At 45.6% G+C, this 26,976-nt stretch overlaps 1 protein-coding gene across 2 annotated transcripts in view; it reads left to right on the top strand.

The window, feature by feature from the left end:
* Positions 1 to 21,186, top strand: part of VPS26C (VPS26 endosomal protein sorting factor C) — a 55,922-nt gene extending 34,736 nt beyond the window's left edge. Inside the window, exons 3-8 of one of the 2 annotated variants that reach the window (XM_079922002.1) lie at positions 385 to 534; positions 6,154 to 6,234; positions 8,328 to 8,402; positions 10,100 to 10,250; positions 10,533 to 10,685; positions 13,937 to 21,186. In XM_079922002.1, coding sequence (XP_079778128.1) covers positions 385 to 534; positions 6,154 to 6,234; positions 8,328 to 8,402; positions 10,100 to 10,250; positions 10,533 to 10,685; positions 13,937 to 14,019 — 693 coding nt within the window. In that variant the 3' untranslated portion in view covers positions 14,020 to 21,186. Of the gene's footprint in view, positions 1 to 384; positions 535 to 6,153; positions 6,235 to 8,327; positions 8,403 to 10,099; positions 10,251 to 10,532; positions 12,565 to 13,936 lie in introns of those variants that run through there. The other variant, XM_079922001.1, reaches the window with a different exon arrangement.
* Positions 21,187 to 26,976: the final 5,790 nt, after the last annotated feature.

The raw sequence follows: 26,976 nt of genomic DNA, 5'->3' as shown, positions 1-26,976 counted from the left end.
TCCAAGGGCCCAGCTGAGGAGGCCTGCACGGGTGCCCTGGGCTGCGCGAGGGCCCCGCACCTTGCCAAGTGTCGTGCACGTCTGCTTCACTCTGAAGGTGGAGGTACCCGCCGGAAGGGTCGTTAGGACAGTCAACTGAGATACTTCGGGATAAGGGAGGGAAGTATATCAGATCACTTCCTACTGTGCACCAAACGCCTAAGCATCCAGTCCTGCAAATGAACCAGAGACCTTGGGCCAACTCACCGCTGACAGGGCACCAGGATGGGAGCGGCCGAGGGCTGGGGTGCCGTGTCTCAGGAGATTATTTAATAGACGCAGTAACGTGAAAGAAAGTGCATCAAGAAGTGCTTGTTGATGGACTGACTTGGGTTTTCTTTACAGCCCATCCAGATTATCAATAGCACCATCGAAATGGTGAAACCAGGTAAATTTCCCAGCGGCAGAACAGAAATTCCTTTCGAATTTCCTCTGCACGTGAAGGGTAACAGAGTCCTGTATGAGACTTACCACGGCGTGTTTGTCAACATCCAGGTGAGCGTTTCCTTATCCCGTGAAGCTGACTTCACAACTTTTCTTCTGCAAAACAGCTTGGTCTTTCTTTCACTGAAAGTTCATAGGTGGACCCAAGAATTTAATACTCTATTTATTGCTGAGCCCTCCCATGTATATTCTGTGTTGATTTCTCATTTTGCCCTGCAGAACATATTTCATGTATGACCATTATCTTTGACGGGGATCTAGGAGGACCCGAGCTGTAGCCTCTTTCCAAAATTCCGTTGTTTCTCTGGGGCTCTGTTCAGGCCACGCTGACACTGTAAGGGGTGCTTTTATTGTTGGTAGTAGACGTGCCCTCACTTCTCTCTGGCACCCGCACTAACTTTTCTATTTTATACGTATAAATATCTCTTTGTTTCATACCCAAAGGCTCCCGCTCTGACATAGGCTTGTATTCTTTATTGAACAAACCTTGTAAATGAGGGGGAAGTGGATTTATGACTTCCCGTCTACCTCCGCTGGTTCAGGGTTCTTTCACAGTCCCTATTGTTGTCTCAGGGGCAGTTTGGAGTCATGACTCAGAGCGAGAGAAAGAGAGCCTTTCCTTGATTCAGCGGAAAGAAAGGTACTTTTGTGTTATCAGCCTTGCAGCGGTTCCCCTGCTGGATGAGACAAAAGTATTTTGTCTTACGTATGTGCAAGAGGACTGGCAGTTAGGAAATTTTTTGATTTATTAATTTTTAGCTGATAATTTGGTCTTGGTAGAGACCATTCCCCTGCTTAAAATGTAGCACTTTTAAAATAGAAATCCTGCAAACACTTGTGAGAGTTTAACCAAAGGTTTGTCTGTATGTGAGTTTTATGTATGGCCTAAGAGATCGGTCAAGAAGAAACTCATGTAGTATGATGTACTCTATCGCAATAAATACCTTTCTGTAAAGAAAAACTTTTCTAGTCCTTTGTTACCGGTGCACCTGTTTCAGGCAATAAATATACTGAAGGCTTTGGGCAGCTCATAAGAAGTGACAGTAAAGTGTCTAGCTTCAAAGGAGACCCCTTGCATAGACATACAGGTCGCTGCTGTAGAGACCCGCATCCTCTGACCAGCTTTCTAGGCTGGGAATACTTTCACCATGAAAGAAAGTATTGCCTTTTTACTTTTTAGCGAGACTGAAAATATCTCAAACGTTGCATTTTCAAAATTATTTGTATTCTCTTGCCGGAATCAGCATCAACCTGCTTTACCCGCACAGTCGTTCTTTGATGCTGCTCACTTAGCAACAGAAGCATATATTCGTTAGAAACTGAATAGAATAACGTCAGAGTCTCTGTGGTCATACTTCTTACTTGTCACTTTCTTTTCCTGTGTTGATCATTCTTGTTAAAAGATTAATTTGTTTAAAATAGAATTGGAAATCTCACCCTTTTCCAAATATTGACAAGAAACCAGACAGATATACATACAAAACTTGGGTTCCTGTGTAGCTGTGTGTAAGTTGGAAACTAGCTAAAATGCAGAAGAAGAGTTCACATGTGGTTAAGTCTTTAGTAAGGTAAACCATCACCCCGACCCCCTTTATTTCGGTCATCAGATTTTACCACTTTGAGGGTTAACCTCAGAAGGCTACAACTTGGAATCCTGCACCTCCCCAGATATCTCATAAATTTCTGAAAATGTAGAGATGTCTTCTCAACCTCAAATTTATAAGAGCTTGTCACCTTACACTTACCACTAGATTCAACATTTATTAGAATTTTGCCACCTTTGTTTCATCTGTATTTATTTTTTTTTCTGAATCATTTCAAACTTAGTTACAGAATCTTGACAGTTCGTTTCAAAATACTTCAATATCTATCACCAAAAAATAGGGACATTCTTCTACATAATCCCAGTTAACTATTTTCACAGCTATCAGAATGAATAAAAATTCCCCAATATCATCAAATTGTCAGCTCTTATTCAAATTTGTCATTGCTTCTTTTGAGAAATATACTTCTTGAGAGAAACTAGGATTATAGCTTCTTGATCTCTTTTTCATTCATCAGTTCACTCAGTCTCTAGATGGGGCTTTTTCTACCCTCCTTGTTGGACAGTGGAGCAGGTGCCCTGCGGAGAGGCGCCACACGGGGCGTCACCTTCTCAGTGCCATCGCTTATCGAGCTTCCCGTGAAGAGTCCCGGGTGTGTGACTTGGGATAGAAAGTGTTGTTGTTGAGCCCTAATAACATCTTTCTCAGATTATACGGGTGCAAAGACATTTTGCATTTATCCTCTGAACTGTGTTATAGTAACATAATGTAAAAACAGGAAAAATCATAAGGCAGAATAAAGGATTTAAAATGTAGCCGGTATTAAATTGTCAGCTTGCAGGGGCTGGACTCGTGGTAACTTCTTAGAGGGCTTGATCCTGTTTGCTCTGATTCTTCTTTTCAGCCATCCTGCATCCATTTCTCATCCTTGTTAGTAGACAGAGCATACAGGAAGCCGGCAGACTTTCTAGTCGTCCCCTGTGCAGCCACTTTTTCCTTTAAAAGTTGTTTAAATCACAGGGAAGTTTTATTATGGTTGTTTTACTCTTGTGGCCATACTAGCAAGGTTTTATACCGTAAAACACAAAATACAGCAGTACCAACATGTCTGCTGAAATTGTGTGTTCAGAATCAAATGGTAGAGATGGTAGTCCTCCTGTTGACAGACTCCTTTCTAGGAGTCTGCTTTAAATCTGTTGACACGCGTTTTCTTTCCTCGTTCCTGTCCTGTGTTTACTGACAGTCGAAAAAAATCAAATCTTGAGAGTTCCCGCGCGGTCCAGTGGTTAAGACTCCGCGCTTCCACTGCAGGGGGCACGGGTTCCATCCCCGGTCAGGGGACTAAGGTCCTGCATGCTGCGCGTCCATAAAAAATAAAAATAAAAAGATCGTATCTTGCACCTCCTCTTGGAGCCCTGCTCAAGTCTGACCCTCGTGACCCCCTCTGACCTCCTGTAGCTCACACCGTGTAGATCACTCCTTAATAACGGGGAAGGATCATGATAGAGCGAAAAGATCCAGGGCTTTGCAGCAGACGGATCTGGGCTGGAGTTACAGTATTGCGTAAAGATTCAGGGCATGGGTTTCAGCAGCAGGCAGGCAGGTATAAATTCAGATCCCACCTCTGTGACCCCAAGCAGCCTTCATGACCCCTCTTCCTGGGGGGTTGATGCGGCCTTGGTGTGAAGTACTTAGCGTAGTGCCTGGCTCATAGAACATGCCAAGTAAATATTTTCTGAATGATTAAATAAATGAATTAGTGGTGACTATCCTTATATTTTGTCAACAGTTCTTACATTTGTGTTATCAGAATTAATTGAGAAAGTACATGTGAAAGAACTTAACGTGGGACTTCCCTGGCGGTCCAGTGGTCAGGACTCTGTGCCTCCACTGCAGGGGCCACGGGTTCCATCCCTGGTCCGGGAACTAAGATCCCACAAGCTGTGCTGTGTGGCCAAAAAAAAAAGAAAAAAAATTTAAGAACTTAACACAATTCCTAAAACATAATCTCAGTGTTTTTCCTCTTTTCTCCATCTTTCTCCCCTTCCCCCCACTTACCACCAGCTGCCTTATATTAGTAATTATTGCTTTCACACTTAAAAACCTTCAGTGACCAAAAGTTGGTGCCCGTTACACTCTCTCATCTGCAAGTTATAGAAATCCAGCTCAAACTGGCTTAGCCAAAAAAGGGATATTGGATCATGGAACTCTCAATTCCAGGGGACCGTCTAGGCCAGGGCGGGCACCGGTCAGCCCCCAGCTCGGTGTTCTTGGGGGTGAAGCTGGTTGTTGGCCGGCGGCCACAGGCTTACAATCTCCTGGCCTGGCAGCCCCAGCAGAAGGGACTGTTTCCCGTGGCCAAGCAACAGTCCTGCCTTTCTGGTCACTTCCACACCCCCGTGGGATGGGGGGAAATCAGCCCCGCCCAAAGCCCTGAGACTGAAAATGAGGAAGGGACGTTCCCATCGGGAAAACCATCAAGGAGACCAGGCAAAGCCCGAATGAAATGCTGCCTCTTCTAGGCAGCGTGTGGGCTGTACAGGAGAGAGACAGTGGACATGCATACGTGCATGTATATATTGTATATTATACACACAAACATAGCATATACATATATGGTACAGCCCTCGCTGAGCTTGTCTGGTTGGGGAGACCAGATTGAAATCTCGATAGAGAATATCTATATCTATATCTATATCTCTGTATATATATATGAAGGCCCTTGCAGACCAAGGTTGATTCTTTTTTTCTTTAATGTTTTAATCTCCCAGGAGTACCTTAAATACATAGCAGCTTCTTGTTTAACGTGGACAGATTGGTCATAATAGTTGTAGCTTCTTGACTCAACTGTGCATATAGTTCCAGTTCTACAAATTATTTTAATGTTTTTCTCGGATGATTAAAACAACAGCTCACTTTATCCAACATACGTTCTGTGATTTTTTGTTTAAGATTAACATTAAGACAGTGATCGTGCTGTAGAGTTTTGTTACCACGCAGTCTGTCGTGGACAGGGATGTGAAGGGACAGTCCCGGGTGAAGCCAAGCTTTCGGCTCAGGGCCCATTGCAGCAGGTGCACCGGCAGTGGCTAGTTCAGAAGGACAGCACAGGGACAGCAGAGGAGTTGAATACGGCCAAGTTCAAAGCAAGCGTGATGCTCCATCCCTTTCCTGTCCACGTTCTTTTGCTCGCAGGATACGTCTTTGCTGGCCAATGGGGGAGGGCCGAGGAGAAGAACAGGACTGCCCGTTGGGGAAGCTGGCTGATGGATCTGGGGCTTCCTTATACGCTTCTCTTTACGTTTGCATACATTTGAATTTTCTAAAATGACAATTTTGCAAAGGCTTTCCCCTCTTTTTTCCTCCTAAGGTTAAGATATGAAGAGCTCATTTTGAGATGCCCTGGAGGCCTGGGCTCCAGGACTCAGCACTGTCACTAGCATCGCTTCCCTTCCCCACGTGGGGCGCAGCTCTGCCCTTGCGCTGGCACCCAGCGCGGTGCCGCCCATGCAGAGAACGCAGCGAGTGAGAGCGAGTCGGGGGCTGACCCACATCTCCCAGGTTGGCCTGTGAAGTCTAGATGCCGTCCAGGGGTTTGCAGTCCTGCTGCTGTGTTTTCTTGTCCTTACTACAAAACAGCAGCCGTTTTACCCAGAGCTGCTGTGTGCCAGGCCTTGGCTTACCACACGTTACCTCGCTGGGTCCTCACTAAGGTGGTGTTAGCGAGCAGGAAGCTGAAGCTCAGGGAAGCTGTGCTCCTTGTCTGGGCTCGTCCGGTAAGGCAGAGGACCGGGTGTGAGCGAGCTGCTGCTCCAGGCCTGCCCTTCCTGCTCTGCCTCTCTGGTCTGTCCTGTGTTACAAGGGAGGCTCTGCACCTGTATTCCAGGGGGTCCAGCTACAGAATGGCCTTGGGAATGGTCTGAGGAATAACCTTAAAGTGTTTTTTTAATAGCACTGTTTTTGTTCTGAGCATTAACTCCCCCCATTATGTACATTAATTTCATATAACACATTAATTGGACAAAGTTTCCCTAAAATATGTTGACTGACTTGCCTCTTTGTAAGAAATTCCTGGATGAAAGCAAACCATCTGAAAGGATGTATTCTCCTCTGCCTTTCCCTCCAGTATACCCTGCGCTGTGACATGAGGCGGTCCCTGCTGGCCAAGGACTTGACCAAGACCTGTGAATTCATCGTCCACTCTGCTGTAAGCTGCACTCGGGGGCTCTGGGCTCAGTAATAGGAATCCTCTGTGGGGTCTGGGACTGGACCCCACTTACAAGCAATAAGTTAGCCTGGTAGTGTTTCGTGGATGCTGGGGAGAGACTTGGGACTCCTGGGTTAGAGACAGGGGACTGGATTTCTCCCGGCATGGCTGGTGTCAGCATGTGTGTCATTCCCCTGGGCCAGAGCCCTGTGGGGTGACGCCACGGGCCCAAAGGGGCACTGCACCTGAGGGGTTTGTGCCTCAGCTGTGGAGCCCCAAGCTGGGGAATCCGCCTTTGTTACAGCAGGCAGTGAGCAAGCCTGCTCGTTGTCCTGGAGGGAGACCTCACCTCGTCCCTCAAGGCAGCTTCAGCGAACAGCTGGGGGAAATGGCCCAGCCCAGGGAGAGAAGGCCAGGGCCTTGCATTCTCGGCCTGTACAGCAAGAACATGCAGGGCTGCTCGGGCTGGGGTGGGGAACCTCTCCTGACACCTTCTGCTAGTACTTTGCAGTGACAGAGTGTCCTTAAAAATTCCTCTCACGTGCCAGGGCTGCAGGTGACACATGGTGGTGAGTAGTCGTGCCCACGGCCCTGGATCCCTTTGTGTCTCAGCCTCTCCAGGTCCTTTGGGGCAGGGCCTTTTACGCTATTATGAAATGTCCATGGGTATCTTTTAGTGATGATTAAGTGAAAATGTAAGACAGATTCCTTGTGCATAAGATTGGCAAAATCGCTGATGCCCTTGCATCATTTCGCGACTTTTTAGGATTTCCAATATTTGTAGTTTCCCTGTTTATAAATTTTTAATAATCATAGTGTTAAGTATTTCTTTCAGTGATACAATATTTTATGTAAAATATGATGAAAATATTTATCCTTTTTGGAAGTTAACTTGATTTAGATGGATATTTTCCCTTTTTCCATCAAGGGTTTTCAAAGTGAAGCAAAAAAACTTTTTCGCATGTAGATTATCCCCTAAAAAAGTCACCTGCCATTTTAGGTGCTAAATCAAAAGCGCCTCCAACTTTGTGAAGAAGAATGAGCCCGAACCCAGCCCCCCGCCCAGAGCTGGGCCCGCAGACCCTGGCCCCCGGCCCACGGGTGGCCGCAGAGCTCGGGCTTCCTCCCTGCTCCTGGGGGCCCGCCCGCACGCGGCCTTCAAGAGTCTTCGGGACTGATTTCACTAGAAGCCAAACCATGCTGTGACCCGTAGTCCATGAAGTTACATACTCCTCTGTATACTGTGAGGAGGAATACATTACTCCCTAAAGAACACGTTCATGAACCTATTAGTAAAAAGAATATATTCAGGAAGAATGTTTTCTAGAATAAGCTTTTGGTGACTGGGTGAACTTGGCAAATCAGTCGGTGCCCTTTCTCCTCCACGGCTCCCCGGCCATCTGGGCGCCAGTGGCCTTTGGGCCCCAGCCCATGAGTAAACGACACTGGGCAGGCCCCGTGAAGCTTGGCTGTACTGATGGATCCCGCACGTATGTAATGTGGAGATGATCCTTGCTAACTACTTACGGCAACATATAATTAATTATGTTCACATATAACTACGTTATAGGTGTGATTCTTCCTGGTAGACAGTTGTACAGCCGAGTGGCTAACTGCACCGGCCTTGGAGCCAGGCTGCCTGGGTTTGGGCCTCAGCTCTGCCCCATGCTTGAGCCACCATTTGAGCCCTCTGTGCCTCACTGTCACCTGTGAAGTGGGACCAGGGCCGGTAACAGCTCTGCACAGGGTCATGGTGCCGATTCAGTGGCTTTTATTCTCAGAAAGAGGTTCAGAATAAATGTCTCCCAACAATACTGCTCTGTTTTTAAATTCTGGACCTGAAAGGGACCTTAGAGACTAAGAAGCCTGTCCCCTCATCTTACAGATGAGGAAACTGAGTCACGGGGATGAGGACCTTGGACAGCACACAGCCTTCCTTGTTTCTTGGCCGAACTGTGTTTAGAATCCAAGCGTCCTGCCTCTTAGTGCCAAGGTCTTCCTGGTTCACGATGCTACCTTGTGTTTCCTTAAATGGGGAAAGGCAAGTCTGACCTGTGGACTCTCTGCTGAGTTTGGTTTCTCCTCCTCTGTAGCCTCAGAAGCGGAAACTGACTCCGAGTCCCGTGGCCTTCACTGTCACGCCTGAAACCTTACAGAATGTCAAAGAGGTAACGTGTTCCTTACACACCAGTGCCAGGGAGGCTTTCTTAGTAACCGGATCCCACTGACAGACTGTTGCCCACCTGTTCTTTACTTGGGTATCAAGTCATCAGCAAGAGGAAATTTTTGCCTCTACCCGAAATAGTCTGTATTTTCAATTTTACTTTCTTTTTAAATTCGGTAACTACTTAGCAGAAGGATGGTTTTTAAAAGAGAGGGTATATGTTTATAATTTTTTACTGTCTTCTCCCAGTTTTATTGCACTGTGGCCAGAGACCCCCTTCCCTGAGCCCCGGGGCTGCCACTGCCTGTCAGGGGGGCCGCATACCCTGGTTTTTCAGCTGGGCCCTTGGTCACTTGTCTTTTGTGGACGTGCCTTTCCCCCCTACCCTAACCCTGCATTCTGCTCCCTGGACCCTCCTGACTGGGGTCGGGTCAAAGGCCAATTTGGGAGGATTGTTGGCTTCATCTTGCGAGAGGCACAGCTGAGGTGGGGTGTGTCATGGGGAGCCTTTCAGAAATCCATTGAACATCTCTCCCTTCTCTGGTTTCTGGAGCAGTGACCCCAGTAGGCCAGTCAGATTTTCTTCTCAGGAATTTGAACCTTGATTGGAAACATGCAGTTGCCTAAGAGAATTTTAATGGGAACTGCTACTGCTTTTCCTTTTTCTAAACAAATAGCCTCTTTCAGTTTTTTTTAGAATTCTGTCTTGAATCAAGACTTTTTTTAGAGTTCTTTGGCTTTGGGGGCTACCAGGTACAGAGCGCCCTTGCTCTTGACCTCCAGTACAGGGCACCACCCACGCATGACCCACTGACCCTTGAGGTGGGGCTGGTCAGATCGAGGTGAGATTCAGAGTGAGATACTGACTGGGTTTCAAAGACTCGGTATGAAAAAGAGAATGTGAAACATCATTCATAACTGTAAAATACTGATGATGTGTGGAACTGATAATATTTTGGATATATTGATTAATTTTACCTGTTTCCTTCTACTTTTTTAATGTGGCTACTAGAAAATTTTAAATTACACAGTTGCTTCACATTTGTGGTTTCCATTATGTTTGTTGGACAATGGTGTTCTAAACTCTGAATTACCTGCAGTAACTGGGACACAGCCATAGGAAGGACTGCTAGGACAGATGTCTCTAACTCTTTAGTTCTGTTTTTCCCGTGGCATCGTCACTCACCCATGACCATTTTCCTCTGTCTGAAGAGAAAAGGTCCATAGGTTTTTTAGTCAAGCACTGAAGAAAATTGTTCTCTTCAAATTTCCTTGAAATAAAGTTAATGTCTTGGTTTTTCAAAATTGTATAATTGGGAACATTTAAAAATTGATTATCTTTTTAAAACCTCTTTTTTTCCTTTTGGTTGTCCTTAAACACTGTCAGCAACTTCTTTAGACATTTTTATGTCGTGTCCTTGGTGAGAAGGAGTGCTTCTGTGAGAGAGCTGGGCATTCCGTGCCAGCAACATCAGGTGCCTTACGCCTGTAGATAGCTGTTGAATAATTCAGTCTGTTACTTAAGTTGACAGAAAATGTAAGTACTGTTGTACCTTGCTTCCCATTTTGTAAACCAGGGTCCCAGTGGATTTTATAAAAATTATCTGACCCTGTTTTCAGTTTTTATTTGTACCAAAGTGACTTGAGTACCTTCTCCTGGCGCCTCCCACTCCTGATGTGTCTGTATTTGTCTTGTTTTAGAGAGCCCTGCTCCCCAAATTTCTCATCAGAGGACATCTCAACTCGACCAACTGTGTTATCACACAGCCACTAACGGGAGAGCTGGTGGTGGAGAGCTCGGAGGCCGCCATCAAAAGCATCGAGCTGCAGCTGGTGCGCGTGGAGACCTGCGGTAAGGTCCCCACTCCGTCCCCGTCTCCCGTTCTTCCCCTCCATCCTCCCTGCCCCCGCTGCCGCCAGCCCTTAGCCACAAGCTCGCCTCTCGATTCCAAGAAACGTATGTTTGAGGAGCGTGGGATGTGGAGGGAGGGAGGACTCCAGAATCCTGCAGAGACGGGGGGAGAGCAGGTGAGTGGGCTGATGCAGGCTCTCCTAGACTCAGGCAGGGCCTGTGGCTCAGCCTGTTTGGACGTTTGCTGTGTTCTGACCGCGTGATGCTTTCTCCCTGCTCCAGGCTGTGCAGAAGGGTACGCCCGCGATGCCACAGAGATTCAGAACATTCAGATCGCCGACGGGGACGTGTGTCGGGGCCTCTCTGTCCCCATATACATGGTCTTCCCCCGGCTCTTCACCTGCCCGACACTGGAGACCACCAACTTCAAAGTGGGTACGTGTGCTGCCCTTGGGGTGCCCCCGGGAGGGGTGCAGCCACCGGAGGGGACAGGCCTGCTGGTCTGCTGGGGTCAGATGCAGCCCAGAGCACCCAGTCCTTCAGTCACTCAACAAAAACGCAGGCAGAGCAGCTGTGTGGCGCTGAGGGTCCCCGGTGAGCAGTCCCGGCTCCGAGGAACTTGTGTCACCCCCCCCCCCCCCACCCACCCAGGGAGACAGCGTGGGCTGGGTAGGTGACCACGAGCTCTGTGAAGGACACTAACTCAGCCAGGGACCAGCTGGCCGGGCGCATGAGGAGGTCAGGTCGGCTCCCTGATGGGCTGGCATCTGACGGAGACGCGAGACCTGAGACAGCCCAGTGTGAACGGTAATCTTCCCGAGGGCTTTAGCTCCAGCAGCTGAGGGTGTGTCGGCCATTTTCCATGAATCCGTCCATGAATGCGTGGGTAGATATTTTGACCACAAGATCTGAATCACGTGACAGATACAGTTTTCTATCCTGCTTTTCCTCCCTTCACTTTGTATTATGAACCTTTCCATGGTTTTAAGTGTTCTTATAAAGTATTTTGATGGTGCATTCATCCTAATAAAATGTTCATGCTTACGAAGTTCAGTGGAGAGCTTACTCCCCACCACAGAGACACAGCAGGACGGACCCTCGGGCCTCTGCCCTGGCTGACACGACCTTCTGCAGACTGACCAAAAGACCACAGAAGTGTCCCCGGGCTCCGTGTCATGCGCAGGCTCACTGGTGCATAGATAGAATAAGGAGCTTTTGGTAAATGATTGTTTTTATACCCATTTCATTGAGAAATGGGAGCACAGTCCCTGAGGCCAGTGTGTTTTCTTAATGTCATAGTCCCCCTAAATCTTCTAACATACATTATTACTAGTCCAGAGACAATCTTCTTTTTTTAATTAGACTGCGATTTTACTTTAAATAATTACAAATAGTGTAATTTAAAATTGAAGAAAGTAGAGGGAACTCCTTGCCGGTCCAGTTAGGACTTGGTGCTTTCACTGCCGTGGCCCAGGTTCAGTGTCTGGTCTGGGAACTAAGATTCTGCGAACTGCATGGTACAGCCAAAAAAAAAAAAAATTAAGTAAGTAGAATTTCATCACCGAAGCTGAGTGTATGCTCTTTGTTTTAAGAGAGGGAAAGGTGGTCACACCTGGCATCACAGGGTGCTTCTCAGACCTTGCTGTGCCCTTGTGTGAGCGTGAGCCCCGGAGCCCCGCCAGCCCGGCAGGCTAGAAGCACAGTCTAATACAGTGGAGCCCTCGAGTGCTTTATCTGAAACGTTATATTGTAGCAAGAACATAATGGGGTCAGGACACCCTCGTCAATAGAAATGAGGGCGACAGACCCAGCTGTTCACCGAATACAGAGCACCGTCAGCTGAAAGATGACATAGGGTCAGACTTGACCCGAGCTGACAAGGTACCATGTTTTTTCTCAAAAACTGTGTATGGTTATTGAGTAGGTGGTATATGCCCACTATACACAATCCAGAGGCCCCAGGGCCTCGAGTGCAGAGTCAGTGCCTGCAGCCACCAGGAGCCTCCCGGCCACAGCCTCGTGCCAGCCCCGCGTGTCCCCCGGGGTGCTCCCTGCCACGCTGCACACCGTGCGCTGAAACGGGTGTTTATTCGGGAGCATACACTGCAGTGCTGCATGAGCCGCGGTTGGGTGAACCTGCAGACGCAGAACAGCTGTGGAGGAACTGCTGGATAAGGGGCAGCCTGTAAACTCTATGCAGACTGTCAGCCGTGTGCAGGGGCGGCGTTGTTCAAAGGTCGGCTGCACTTTGATTTGAAGTTGAGGAGGAGCTTGTCTGTTGATTTCTCAACTTGTTTTTCCTACGTAAACTTCAAAAAAGGTCCAAAAATTATTTTTTCTGCTGTACTATGCATTAGGCACCTCTGTTTTCTGTGTGTTATATTTGTCAGACTTACTAAGTGTCCATATAAGATTTAATGAGGTGCCTGTGATTCTTCCATAGAAATAACGCCCTCAGTCCCTCAGCCAAGACATCACTGATGCTTTTGTCCTCGTGGCTCCTGTTAGTTCTGTTTGGGGGCTTGCGCAGTGGCCGCCCCATCAGCTGGGGGGTCCCCCAGGGAGGAGGTGGCCCACGGTCATTGAGCGCCGCAGCCTCTCGTAGCCCCTGGGTAGCTGTCGCGTGGCCGGCGAGGTCAGGCTCTGGGTCTCGGGTGCGGGCGGGGTGAGCCCCGCGTCCTGCGTTAGGCACACATCTGGGTGTACCCCTTCACCTTGACCGCAGGGGGCTTCGTGTGCACGGCCAGGCCCGTGGCGTCCTCCAGCCCAGTTCACGGTGCCCCCAGCCAGGGAGGACCGCGAGGTGGTTAGAGGACCTGGGGAGGGATGGTGCCGGGCAGGGCCAGGGGCTGTTCCGGTGCCTGGCCATCATCAAGGAACAGAAAGGAAAGGAACGGGGTGCGCGCTGCTGGGGCACAACTCCTGTCCTGGCTGATGCTTGGCGAAGGTGACAGCCACACACGGGGACGCTGTCCTTGGGCCGCAGGCGGGGTCCTGGACGGGCTGACCCCCAGCCCCTTCCCCAGCTGAGCCCTGCGCTGCAGTGCTGCCCGCCTCGCTCTTCATACTGGGGAGGGACCCAGGCTGGACTCTCTTCGGGGACTCCCTCGTCACGCACGCCCCTCTTTCTGTCAGTAAGCTTACCCTTAGCGGCTGGAGAGCTGGGGAGAAGACTCCTGTTTGCTGAAAGGTAAAAGAGGAATGTTTGAACAGGTGTTGTAGGGAAACCAACCAGTATCCAAAGGAGCTACAGTTAGACTGCTTGCTGTTTCTGAACATTGTTTCTTGCCTGGGCTGGGAGACGTGTCCCCAGACAGCGGTGGGCCGGTTTGGAGTCCACTTTTGCATTAAGAATGGTAGGAAATGTAAAAATAAAGCCAAAGAGTACACGTGAATTGACAGGATTCTAGAAGATTCTCTGCAGTAAAGACGAAGGACAAGGAGAGTGTTTGGGGAAGCTGAGGCCTTACAGCATGTTCCAAGGTGAGAAGACCAGCTTACTTAGGCAGTCCCGCCAGTGTAGCATCTACACTGATTCCCCTGGACGCTTGGGATGACGTATGTGCAAAGCCACGCAGCGCCCGGTGCTCCCTCTGTCGAGAGCTCGCTGCGCCCGTGGCGGGGTTGGTGTTTGGTTCCCGCTGCTCCGGGCCGGTGGGCATAAAGCCTGTCCTTTCTCTTCCCAGAGTTCGAGGTGAACATCGTTGTGCTGCTTCACCCTGAGCACCTCATCACAGAGAACTTCCCGCTGAAGCTCTGCAGGGTGTAGGCGGGAACAGGGGGAGATGCAGCCGTGCCGACCTACGGGAGCCGAAGCCGGCGGCAGCGAACTCGCTCTCTTGATGGTTCTGTATCAGAAATGAGTCTGACCCTTCTTCCTCATTCCCTCGAGGCCCCTCTAGTCAGAGCTTCCCTTTGAAATTCATCAGGATTTCTTCATGGCGCTGGCAAGATCGTTTCCCAGAGAGTAAATTGCCTGTGACTCCTGACCAACCTGCTCCTTCTTAGGTTCAGAGCACAGTTGTAACGGAGTCTGAGCTTTGCTGGAAAGTGAAGTCAGGGACAAAGGAAACCTCCCGTCTGGCCGACGGTTGTGGCCAGGGCTCCCGACGGCTCCCCGACCCCGCAGGGTGGCGACAGGCGTGCTGGTTGCTCATGACGTTGGCGGACGCCCGCCAAGGAGGGTGCTGTGGTGCCGCTGCAGATGCGCAGCGTGTTTCCCACTCTCTTGTCTTTTATAACATTTGTCGTGATAACTTCAGAACTTCTGGGGACCTGGGGAAAGTATGCTTCGCCCTCCCGGGAGTGAGGGGATCTGGTGACCACGGCTGGTGCTGGAGTATTTCTGAGTCTCAGGACCTGGTGTGAAGTTGCCTGCTGCCGTCTTCCCAGAGTCCGCTTAAGTGCTAGGTTCTGTCGGGGATAAAAACACGTGTCCACGCCCGTCGTTGTTGGCTGGGTTCTGAGTGGCAGGGGACCCGGGCCCAGGCCAGCAGTGAAGACCCCTCTGTGCTGGGCGGGACCTGGACCTGATGAACTTGGCCCACCTCCATCCCACCTGAGGGACCTGCGTTGGCTGGGTTGGGGGAGGTAGTTTGGCCTGAAGCCATTTTCTCCCTCGCCTCCTGTTGGGATTTGCAGTGTACGGTGGGTCTGTTACAACACATTTCTTCCTTCACATCCTGCTGTTTCTCTGGGTCCACAGTTAACCTCAGAAGTAAGCCGCGCGCTGTGCACACTGCCTGGCCTTCCTCTCCTGAGGGAATAATCATCACCTGAAGAGCTGCCAGCAGCCCGGCCGCCTTTATCATTTTATTCAACCTCGAGGGGCCCGAGTGAGGGCCATTTCCTTGCGCTTCTTGGACGGGCACCTCCACCATAAGTTATTAAGGAAAACTCGGACGTTTGGGTATCTTGGGCAGCAGCAGTCCCACTACTGCCCTGGCTGGAGCTGGGGGTGTCCGTTGTCAGGTTCTCCTATTACAGCAGGAGGAAGGGGAGGTGAAGGAAAGAGGCCATGAACCTAAAACAGTACATTTTTTTGGGAAATGCCCGGTTAGGCAGGAGCACCTTCTGGCTCTTGGAGCTCCAGCAGAAATGGGGCCTTGCTCTGGTTCTCAGCTGCATCGTGAGTTCCGCAGGAAAGGTGGAGACGTCAATCAGAAATAAAACGTTTAAAAAAGAAGCCAAAATACTGTGCCTGTTTTCACCCAGAGCTCATGTCCGGAGCCTACCTGCTCCGGTAGCTGGGGGGAGGTGGGTCCCTGGTGTCATTTCTGCCTTCTTGAGGCTCATAATTCTGGAGCCTGAGTCTGAATAACCTTTAAGACCTTTGGGGTAAGATTACCCCCCACATACTGGCAGCACTTTGGGCTATGGCAGATCACCAGTGCTCTCCACAGCCCCTCTCTGATTCCCTTCCGAGTTCAGAAATAGGGTTGCATTTCTGTGGAGCCATGCCCACCTGACTGGGGACTGACTTCCAATTCCTTTGCAGCAGGGTGTGGTCATGTGACAGGGAGGATGTGGGCCCCTTCCCGTGGCTGGACGGGAACAGGCCTACTCCCCACCTAGACCATGCTGAGCACAAGGAATGTGTGAGCCGAACAGCTAGTCTCTCACCTGTGTCGCGGTCACCGGAGAGGGAAAGGAATGGGTCATCTTCAGAGCACGGGATTGCCGGGGGTCTGGGCTGCAGCGGCCCTGCCCTGTCCTGCCCTGGAGCTTGTGACGTAGGGTCCAATCCCACCCATGCCTCTCATACAGCCCGAGGTCCACATGCATGTAGTATGAAGAAATACTCCTTTATCTTCATGCCCACCCTCTGCATCAAGATTCTTAAGGGTCCAGAACCTTGCCCGAGCCCAGCTGGTCAAACACCAGGGCGGGTGTAGACCAGCACTCCCCGGAGCTGTTGCTGACCTCATCCAGCCACCCCAGGACACAGCTGACCCAGCCCTACCCAGTAAAACCTCCCTGACCAGAGTGGAAGGAAAACAGGCTGGTTTTCACTGTCACTAACTGTTCTAGAGATCTAAAAGATTTGGTTAGGTTTTCCTGGGAGAAGTGTCAATACCAAGATAAATTCTGTGATGACAGCTGTGACGCAGCCCTTTCATCCTGTGTTCTGGGAGGAGAGCTGCTGCGGGCTGGTGCGTATGGTGCTACTCTTGTCTGGTGCTGGTTCCCACACATCCTTGAAACCTGCAGGAACTGCTTTCTCAAGGGAGGCTGCCCTCCCCGAGGGCTGGGCCGCTCCCACTCAGGGGCCTCCACGCAGATGGTTTCAGTTGCTGGAGTGTTGATAGATACCAGCCATGTCTGTGCATCTAATGAGAGCAGGAGCTCTGTGAGCATTCATTGTTATTCTGGATCAGACCCTGTGCTGAGTGCCATGCGTGTATTATCTTAATTGTGTAGCAACACTATGAGGAGGGAACTCTTATCCCCATTTAAAGTTGAGGGGATTGCGGCTGATGGAAAGACACAAAGACATCATTTGTGCCTGCTTCTTCAGGACTCATCAGATTTGGGGGAGCATCTGCTTGTTGAAGACCAAGGGTTGAGATAACGCTAGAATGTTTGGTTGCTTGTCATCTGGATCAGCTGTCCTTTCTCCAGGAGAGGCCTCTGTTTGATTCCCTTGACAAAGTCCAGTAGTGGCAGGAGGCTCTGTGAAGGTCCATGAAGAAGCAGCTCCAGAGAAAAGGACTTCTGAGAGATGGGGTTTGTTCAGCAAGGGCCCCACGACAGGGGATGTGATCACTGCCTCCCATCTCGATCAAGGATTAGAGTTTTAAGACCACAACCTCTGGGTCTTATGTGACAGAAGTGGGACGAGCTTTTTCTGTCTTCAGATGAACAGCCACCTGGGGGAGGCTGGGCCAGCAACCCAGACCTACTGCTGCTGGATACACCAAGAAAGGGGTGTGCTCAGACTTAGCTGTGGAAAAGTGGTAGAAAAGAGCAGAAAAATAAAAATCTTAAATACTCATTTTTGTTTTAAGATAGCTTCAACATCAGTATATATTAAGAAAACTCAAATTCAAAACCCAGTACAGTAAAAGAGCAGACAAGTTTAAGAATTGAGTATTTATTTCCTAAAATGTTCACCACCATGTTCCTTTATATTTTACAGAAAATACATACTTTTCAATCCATGGAAAAATTGCAAATATCAATGAAAGAAAAAAACTCAGTAAAATGTTAACATGTAGAAATTGCCCAAGCCACATACTCTATCATAATGCAATAAAATTAGAAATTGATACTAAAAGGAAAATCAAATTCAGTATAACCACTTGTAAATTTTATTACATTCTTCAAAGAGGAAACTAAAACTTCATTTATGGACCCTTTTAGATTTAATGAAAATGAGTATACTGTTTAGCAAGAGCGTTGCACTATGGCCAGTGCTGCAGTCAGAGGAAAATTCATAGCCTTAAATGTTTTTATTATACCAGAGAGAATGAAGACTAATGAGTTAGGCATTCAAATTAAAACTCTAGATAAGCAAAATAAATAGGAAATAAACATGATAAAAGCAGGAACCAATTAATATTGATATGAAATTTAAAACACTGGAAATTTATAAATAAGTCCACAAATTTATACTTTGAAAAGCCTAATTCAACCGGCTGATCTTTAATAGAACAAAATGAAGTGAAGGGAGAAAAATATGTAACACTAGGAACAATTTCATATTAAAAGGAACCTGATAAGAATTATAATATTACAGTATGTGCATTTCCTGCTAATAAATTTGCAAATGTCGATAAAATGCAGAGTGACTCCAGAAAAGATGGGGTACCAGAATAAAATGATAGCCTATGGAAGAAATTGAAAAAACTGCCAAAGAAGTATCACTGAAAAGGTGCCAGGCCCCAGATGGTTTTACAGCAGGTTTCTATCAAAGCTTTAAAGATTAGATAGTTCCTCTGTTATTTAACCTTTTGCAGGATATAGAGAAGGATGAAAAGCCTTCTAATTTATTTTATGAAACCAGCATAGCCCTAATATAAAAATACGACATTATCAGTTAGGATTAGGTTCAGCTGTGAGTAAGGGAGACCCAAAGTGAAGAGTGGCTTAAACAGGACTCGTATAAATGTCCGCAGGTAGGTAGTCCAGAGCTGGCGTAGCAGCTCAGAGCCAAGATGTTCTTAGAGATCCAGGCTACTTCCAGCTCACTGTGATGTCTTTTCTAGGGTGTGACCCTTGTCTTCATGTTCTAAGATAGTAGCAGCCAGCTCCAGCCATCACATCCGCATTCCAGGCATCAGAATGGGAGAAAGGATGAAGGTGGAAAAAGGTCAAAGGTCAAGTACCAACTCTATTGAGGATCATGTTGATGGATGCCATAAGGTATATATTATTTTAACCTTTTGGAAATTTCAAACGTATAGAAAAGCACAGAGTCATAGATTATGCATGTCTTTGTTAACATCTTTATTGAAATATAATTCATGGACCATAAAATTTACCCATGTAAAGTACGCAATTTGATAGTTTTATTATACTCACAGAGATGCGGAACCATCACCAAAATCTAAGTTTAGATTATTTTCTTCACTAAAAAGAAAGCCTGAAGCCATTAGCAGTCAGTCCCTTCCTCTTCAGCCCCAAGCAACCACTAATTTACTTTCTGTCTCCATAGGTTTGTGTATTCTGGGTATTTCATGTGAATGGAATCATATATTGTGTGGTCTTTTGTGACTGGCTTCTCTCACTTAGCATAATGTATTTAAAGTTCATTTGCATTGTAACGTTTGTCACTACCTCATAACTGCTTTATTTGGGGGGGGGAGGGGTAGCATATTTTAAGATTTATTCAGTCCCATAGTTACTTTCCAAAGCGGTCCAAGAAAACTAAAAAGAAGCAGTTGGGAAGGGAAATGATGAGACGTTTGAAGTGTGAGTCAGTCTAATCTCAGTATATCCATCCCAGCTTAGTTCTAACTCATTTGAAGATAACTGTAGTTTTTCCCTGGATTAAAATGGCAATTCACAAAGTAAGAATCAATCAAGCTGTTTCCCAGTGAATGACACTGAGCTTCACCAAAAAACTACCCTCAAGGAGCAAAAAGGCTACAAAGTAAGGAATCATTAAACTGACATTCCTGAAATGGGGAATTCCTTTTTAGGGTGAGCCATCCATCACTCATTGCATTTGAGGCAGCTACTGACAAATCCTCAACAAACCTAGAAATGAATTACTTAGTTCCCACAACCAAGCAAAGGACAGGTGCACACTTTCTGCCTGTCTGTGCACCACCTACAAATGCACTACCACGTGACAATGTGGGGTTTTACAGGTTTTTTCCACAGCAGGACAGTAAGTCTTTCCACAAAGTCTAGAGCAGGGCTTTGGTTTTGGTTCTTTCTGGTGCCTTAACATTGATACCTGTTGGGACATTCTGAATAAGAGGTTAGTATCAGTGCTTTGCCATGTCACCATGAACCCGGGTTCAGCCATAGTCGTTCTGGTTCTGAACTGCATAGAGCTGTCAGTCCAGGGGTCTCTTAGAGTCCAGTCTCTTGCCCTCTTTGGCTCTCTGTCTCTCTGAGTCTCTCTCTCCCATCTACTTCTGCCTCTTCTGACATCTTGGCATGCTGGTTGTCAAGTGCAGCGCCGCCTCTTAGTCTCCTCCTATCAGCTGCCTCGTGCTCCTTCTGTTGGCCTTTCCCTCCCCCTCCCTCATAAGTATTTTGGTTTTGTTTTTTTTTACATTTTTAGATGTATTTTTTAAATTAATTTATTCTAACAGTCATTAATGCCACAATTATTTATTAAATAGTTTTATATGTGGGGCATTGTACTAAGAACTAGGGCACTGGGATACTTATTTCTTGTGTAACCCTAAGCAAGATAACTGAATTCCATAAGCCACAGTTTTCTCATTTGTAAAATGGGACCAATGATACTTATTCATAAGAACATCATGAGAATTAAATGCAGTAATATATGTATATATGTATATTACTGCATTTTATTTATATAGTGTTTGAATATATACATAGGAATACATAAAGTACTTGAATTAAAAAAACTGTAGAGTCTTAAGTTGTCACTCAATAGGTTATTAGTTAAAAAAATTTTATTGAAGTATAGTTGATGTACCACATTATATAAGTTACAGGTGTATAATATAGTGATTCACAACTTTTAAAGGTTATATTCCATTTATAATTGTTATAAAATATTGGCTATATTCCCTGTGTTGTACAATATATCCTTGTAGCTTATTTTATACCTAATAGTTTAGATGTATTTTTAATTAGTGGGTAACGACCACCTTTTACGAGAGGATTCCAAATGGTTAGTTCACACATGCATTTTCTTTATAGAGTAAAAAGCTGGAGATAAGGGTTTGTGATCTACAAATAGAACACTCTTAACTTAAAAAAAACTTCATGCAGTTTCTTTCAGATACCAGAGCCAGATGTTTTTGTTTGGACTATCAAATGGAAATGAACTGCCTGCATTCCTGGGCATGCAGACCTAAATCCATTCTAGAATATGGATATAAATATATTCCGTGGCAGCTTTTATTTATATTTGAATAGACTACATGGAAGTTAGAAAAATCTTCTACCACAATAAGTAAAATAACTTTATTGAGTACTTATTATGTGCCAGGTGTCTTATGCTATAAACTTTACATAGCTTATTTCATGTTCTCATTATCAGAAGCTTGTAAAGTAGATATTATTTTTTCAATAGTCATTTTATTTTTATTTTATAAGTTGGCTGATTTTATTGAGGTATAGTTGATTTACAATATTATATAGGTTTAAGGTATACAGACAACATATTGATTCACAATTTTTAAAAGTTATACTCCATTTATAGGTATTATAAAATATTGGCTATGTTCCCTGTGCCATATAATATATCAAGCTTTATATTCTAGCTTATTTATTTTATGCATAGTAGTTTGTACCTCTTAATCCCCTGCCCCTCTTTTGCCACTCCCCATTTCCCTCTCCCCAATGGTAACTACTAGTTTGTTCTCTATATCTGTGAGTCTTTTTTCTTTTTTGTTATATTCACTAGTTTTGCTTTTTAGATTGTACATATAAGTGATTAACATACAGTATTTGTGTTTCTGAACTTATTTCACTAAGCATAATACCCTCTAAGTCCATCCATGTTGTTGCAGATGGTAACAATTCATTCTTTTTTATGGCTGAATAATATTCCATTGTTCATATATATGTGTGTGTGTGTGTGTATGTATATACACACACCACATCTTTATCCATTCATGTATAGATGGGTACTTATTTGCTTCCATATCTTGGCTTTTGTAAATGCTGCAGTGAATATAGGGGCGTATATATCCTTTTGAATTCGTGTTTTTGTTTACTTCGGATAAACACCCAGGAGGGAAATTGCTGGATTGTATGGCAGTTCTATTTTTAAGTTTTTGAGGAACCTCCATACTGTTTTCCATAGTGGCTGCACCAATTTACATTCCCACCAAGAGTGTACGAGGGTTCCCTTTTCTCCACATCCTCTACAACTTTCGTTATTTGTAGACTTTTTGATGATAGCCATTCTGATAGATGTGAGGTGATACCTCATTGTTGTTTTCTCCACACTCTCACCAATACTTGTTATTTATTGTCTTTTTGATAACAACCATTCTGACAGGTGTGAGGTAATATCTCATTGTAGTTTTGATTTGCATTTTCTCTGATGATTAATGACATTGAGCATCTTTTCGTGTTCCTGTTGGCTGTCTGTATGTCTTATTTGGAAAAAATGTCTATTCAGGTCTTATGTCCATTTTTTAAATCAGGTTTTTTGTTTTTTTCATGTTGAGTTGTGTGAGCCATTTATGTATGTTGGATATTATCCCCTTATTAGTCATATCATTTGCAAATATATTCTCCCATTCAGTACATTGTATTTTCATTTTATTGGTTTCCTTGGCTGTGCAAAAGCTTTTAAGTTTAATTAGGCCCCATTTGTTTATTTTTGCTGTTTTTTCTTTGCCTTAGGGGACAGATCCAAAAAAATATTGCTATGACTTATGTCAAAGAGTGTTTGCATATGTTTTCTAGGAGTTTTATGGTTTCAGATCTTACATTTAGGTCTTTAATCCATTTTGAGTTTATTTTTGTATGTAGTATTAGAAAATGTCCTCATTTTATTTTTTCACATGTAACTGTCCAGTTTTCCCAGCACCACTTATTGAAGAGATTGTCTTTTCTCCATTGTATATTCTTGCCTCCTTTGTTGTAGATTAATTGACCATAAGTGGGTAGGTTTATTTCTGGGCTTTCTATTCCGTTCCATTGAGCTATGTGTCTGTTTTTGTGTCAGTGCCATACTGTTTTTGAATACTGTAGCTTTGTAGTATAGTCTTAAGTCAGGAAGCATGATTCTTCTGTTCTTCTTTCTCAAGATTGTTTTGGCTATTCGGGATCTTTTGTGTTTCCATAAAATTTTTAAATTTATTTGTTCTAGTTCTGTGAAACATGCCATTGGTATTTTGATAGAGATTACATTGAATCTGTAGATTGCCTTGGGTAGTATGATCATTTTAACAATATTAATTCTTCGAATCCATGAGCATGGTGTATCTTTTTATCTGTGTCATCTTCAGTTTCTTTCATCAATGTCTTATAGTTTTCTGAGTACAGGTCTTTTACTTCCTTAGGTAGGCTCATTCCTAGGTATTCTATTCTTTTTAATGTGATTGCAAATGGGATTGTTTCTTTAATTTCTCTTTCAGATAGTTTGTTGTTAGTGTGTAGAAATGCAACAGATTTCTTTATGTTAATTTTATATCCTGCAACTTTACTGAATTCATTGTGAGCTCTAGTAGTTTTTTGGAGGCATCTTTAGGATTTTCTAGGTATAATATCATGTTACCAGCAAACAGTGACAGTTTTACTTCTTCCTTTCCAGTTTGGATTCCTTTTATTTCTTTTTCTTTTCTGACCACTGCTGTGGCCTGTGTTGGGTGTGTGTGTGTGTGTTTGTGTGTATTTATTAACAATTGTTAATAAACAATTGTTATATCTTCTTCTTGGATTGATCCCTTGGTCATTATGTAATGTCCTTCTTTGTCTCTATCCGTCTGTTTTGACTGATATAATTATTGGGACTTCCCTGGTGGCACAGTGGTTAAGAATCCGCCTGCCAATGCAGGGGATGTGGGTTTGATCCCTGGTCCAGGAAGATCCCACGTGCCATGGAGCAACTAAGTCCATGCACCACAACTACTGAGCCTGTGTTCTAGAGCCCACGAGCCACAACTACTGAGCCCGTGTGCCTACAGCCCATGCTCCACAACAAGAGAAGCCAAATATAAAATAAATAAATAAATGTATTTTTTTAAAAGAAGTATTGCTACCCCAGCTTTCTTTTGATTTCCATTTGCATGGAATACCTTTTTCTATCCCCTTACTTTCAGTCTGTGTGTGTCTTTAGATCTGAAATGAGTCTCTTGTAGGCAGCATATATATGGGTGTTATTTTTGTATCCATTCAGCCACTATATGTCTTTTGATTGGAGAATTTAGTCCATTTACATTTAATTATTGATATGTACGTTCTTATTGCAGTTTTTTAAAATTGTCTTGGAGTTGTTTTGTAAGCCGTTTTCCTTCTTTTGTTTTCTTCTCTTGTGATTTGATGACTCTAGTGTTATGTTTGGATTCTTTTCTCTTTTTTGTGTGCTTATCTACTATTTTTGGTTTGTGGTTACCATGATGTTTATATATAGCAATCTATATATGTATGTGATTGTTTTAAGTTGCCGATCTCTGAATTGCAATGCATTTTAACAACCCTGCATTTGTACTCTCCTCCCCTCACAATTACTGTTTTTGACATCATATTTTACATACAATTATTCTGTGTATCCCTTAACTGCCTGTTGTGGATATAGATGATTTTGTTACATTTGTCTTTAACCTTCCCTACTAGCTTTGTGCATGGATGATTTACTACCTTTACTGCATATCTGCCTTTACCAATGAGATTTTTCCTGTTGTAATGTTCACATTTCTAGTTGTGACCTTTTCTTTTTTGCTTAGAGAAGTCGCTCTAACATTTTGTAAAGCTGGTTTGGTGGCGGTGAACTCTTTTAGCTTTTGCTTGTCTGTAAAACTTTTGATATCTCCATCAAATCTGAATGAAAGCCTTGCTGGGTAGAGTATTCTTGGTTGTAGGTTTTTTCCTTTTATCATTTTAAATATATCATGCCACTCCACTCTGGTCTGCAGAGTGTCCTTTGAAAAGTCTGCTGATTGATAGCCTTATGGGAGTTCCCTTCTATGTAACTTGTTGCGTTTCCCTTGCTGCTTTTAATATTCTCTCTTTATCTTTAATTTTTGCCATTTTAATTACAGTATGTTACAGTGTGTTCCTCTTTGGATTAATCTTTTTGGGGCTGCTCTGCACTTCCTTGATTGGATGACTATTTCCTTTTCCAGATTAGGGAAGTTTTCAGCTATTATGTCTTTAAATAGGTACTCAGTCCCTTTCTCTGTCTCTTCTTCTGGGAACCCTATAATGCAAGTAGTAGTATGCTGATGTTGTCCCAACGGTCTCTTAAACTGTCCTCATTTCTTTTCATTCTTTTATTGTTTTTCTGTTCAGCAGCATTGATTTGCACTACTTTGTGTTCCAGTTCACTGATCTGTTCCTTTATAATTTAGTCTACTGTTGATGCCTTCTACTATATTATTGATTTCCGTTATTGTATTCATCTCTGTTGTTTTTTATATTTTCCAACTCTGTTAAAAACTTCTAACTTCTCACCTTGTGTATCCATTCTTCTCCAAAGTTCTTTAATCATCTTTCTGACCATTACCCTGACCTCTTTCTTGGGTAGATTACCTGTCTCCGCTTCACTTAGTTCTTCTGGGATTTTATCTTGCTTCTTTGCTTGGAATATGTTCCTCTGTCTCCTAATTTTGCCTAACTTGCTGTCTTTATTTTTATGTATCTGGTGAGTTGGTTATGTTTCCCAGCCTTGTAGAAGTAGCCTTTTTTAGGTGACGTCCTGTGCGTCCCAGCAGGGCACTCCCCTCTGGTCACCCGAGCTGTATGCTCTAGGGGTGCCCCCTCTGTGGCTGTGTGGGGCCTGCTGTGGCAGATTGATGACTGTGGGTCATCTGGTAGGCTTGCTTGGCCCTCGGTCTGGTTGGCTGCAGGCCCTGTCTTGTGCAGAGGCTGCTGGCCACTGACTGGCAGGGCAGTGTAATAAATCAGCTGGCTGTGGAACCCCGGGGGGCCTTGGGGCTAGTACTGGCTCACTGGTGGGCAACATTGGGGTCCAGGAGGCCCCAGGGCTGGTGCTTGCCCACTGGCAAGCAGAGCTGATGTCGGACTGCTGGTATGTGGGGCCAGTCCCTGATACAGCTGGCTGCAGGATCTGGAGTGTCCTGAAGCTCGTGTTAGCCTGCCAGTGGGGGGGTCCAGGGCCCAGCCAGCCCCAGGGCTGGTGCCAGCCTGCTGGTGGGCAGGCTGGGTCTGCAGTCTGTGGGGCTGTGTTTGTCCTGGGCTGTTGTCCGCCTGCTGGTGGGTAAGGCTCATCCCAAGGCTAGAGCAGGATCGCTGGCAGAGAGGCCAGAGATTCCGGGGCTGGTGCCTTGGTAGGTGGAGCTGTGTCCTGGGGGGTCCCAAGTCTAGTGCCTGCACACTGGTTTATGGGGCCAGGTTCTGCACCCCCTGGTAAGCAGGGCTATATGTCCAGGGGTGGCTGTGGGGTCAGGGGGACTTAGGGCAGCCTGTCTGCTGGTGGGTGGGGCTGTGTCCCCACCCAGTTAGTTGTTTGGCCTGAGGCCTCCCAGTACTGGTGCCTTCAGGCTGTTGGGTGGGGCAGGGCTGGGTCCTGGAACTAGAGGGAGGATTCCAAAATGATGCTTGCCAGCAGCAGTATCCATGTGGCAGAAAGAGCTCCCCAAATGGCTGCTACCTGTGTCGGTGTCCACAGGGTGAGCTCCAGTTGCCTCCCGCCTCTCTGGGAGACTCTCTGAGATCAGCAGGTGGGTCTGACCCAGGCTCCTTTCAAATTACTGCTTCTGCCCTGGATCCTGGAGTGTGAGCTTTTGTGTGTGCCCTTTAAGAGAGGAGTCTCCATTTCCCCCAGCCCTCTGGGACTCCTGAAAGCAAGCCCCACTGGCCTTCAAAGCCAAACGTTCTGGGGGCTCATTTTTCCAGCATAGGCACTGCGGAGCCCACTGTGGGGCTCAGACCCCTCCCTCCCTTAGGAGGACCTCTGCAATTGTAATTATTCTCACGTTTGTGGGTCACCCACCCCAGGGTATGGGACCTGACTGTATTGCAGCTCTGCCCCTCCCACCCATCTTGTTGTGGTTCCTTGTTAATATCTTTAGTTGCAGAAGATCTTTTCTGGTAGGTTCAGGTCTTTTTCATCAATGACTGTTCTGTAAATAGTTGTAATTTTTGTGTGCCCATGAGAGGAGGTGAACTCAGGGTCTTTCTACTGTACCATCTTGGCTGATCTCCCTAGTACCTCATTACTGTTTATTGCAAAATAATATTCCATTGTATAGACATACCACATTGTGTTTATTCATTCATCAGTTAACAGACATTTGAACTGTTTTCACTTTTTCGCTATTAAGAAAAAATTCTGCTATGAACATTCATGTACAAGGTTTTGTATGGACATATGTTTTTATTTCTCTTAGATATACATCTAGGAATAGAATTGCAGGATCATATGATGGCTCTGTGTTTA

The sequence above is a fragment of the Stenella coeruleoalba genome (assembly GCF_951394435.1).
Source record: "Stenella coeruleoalba genome assembly, chromosome: 5".
Classification (NCBI taxonomy): domain Eukaryota; kingdom Metazoa; phylum Chordata; class Mammalia; order Artiodactyla; family Delphinidae; genus Stenella; species Stenella coeruleoalba.
This window is presented reverse-complemented; position numbering and strand designations above follow the sequence as displayed.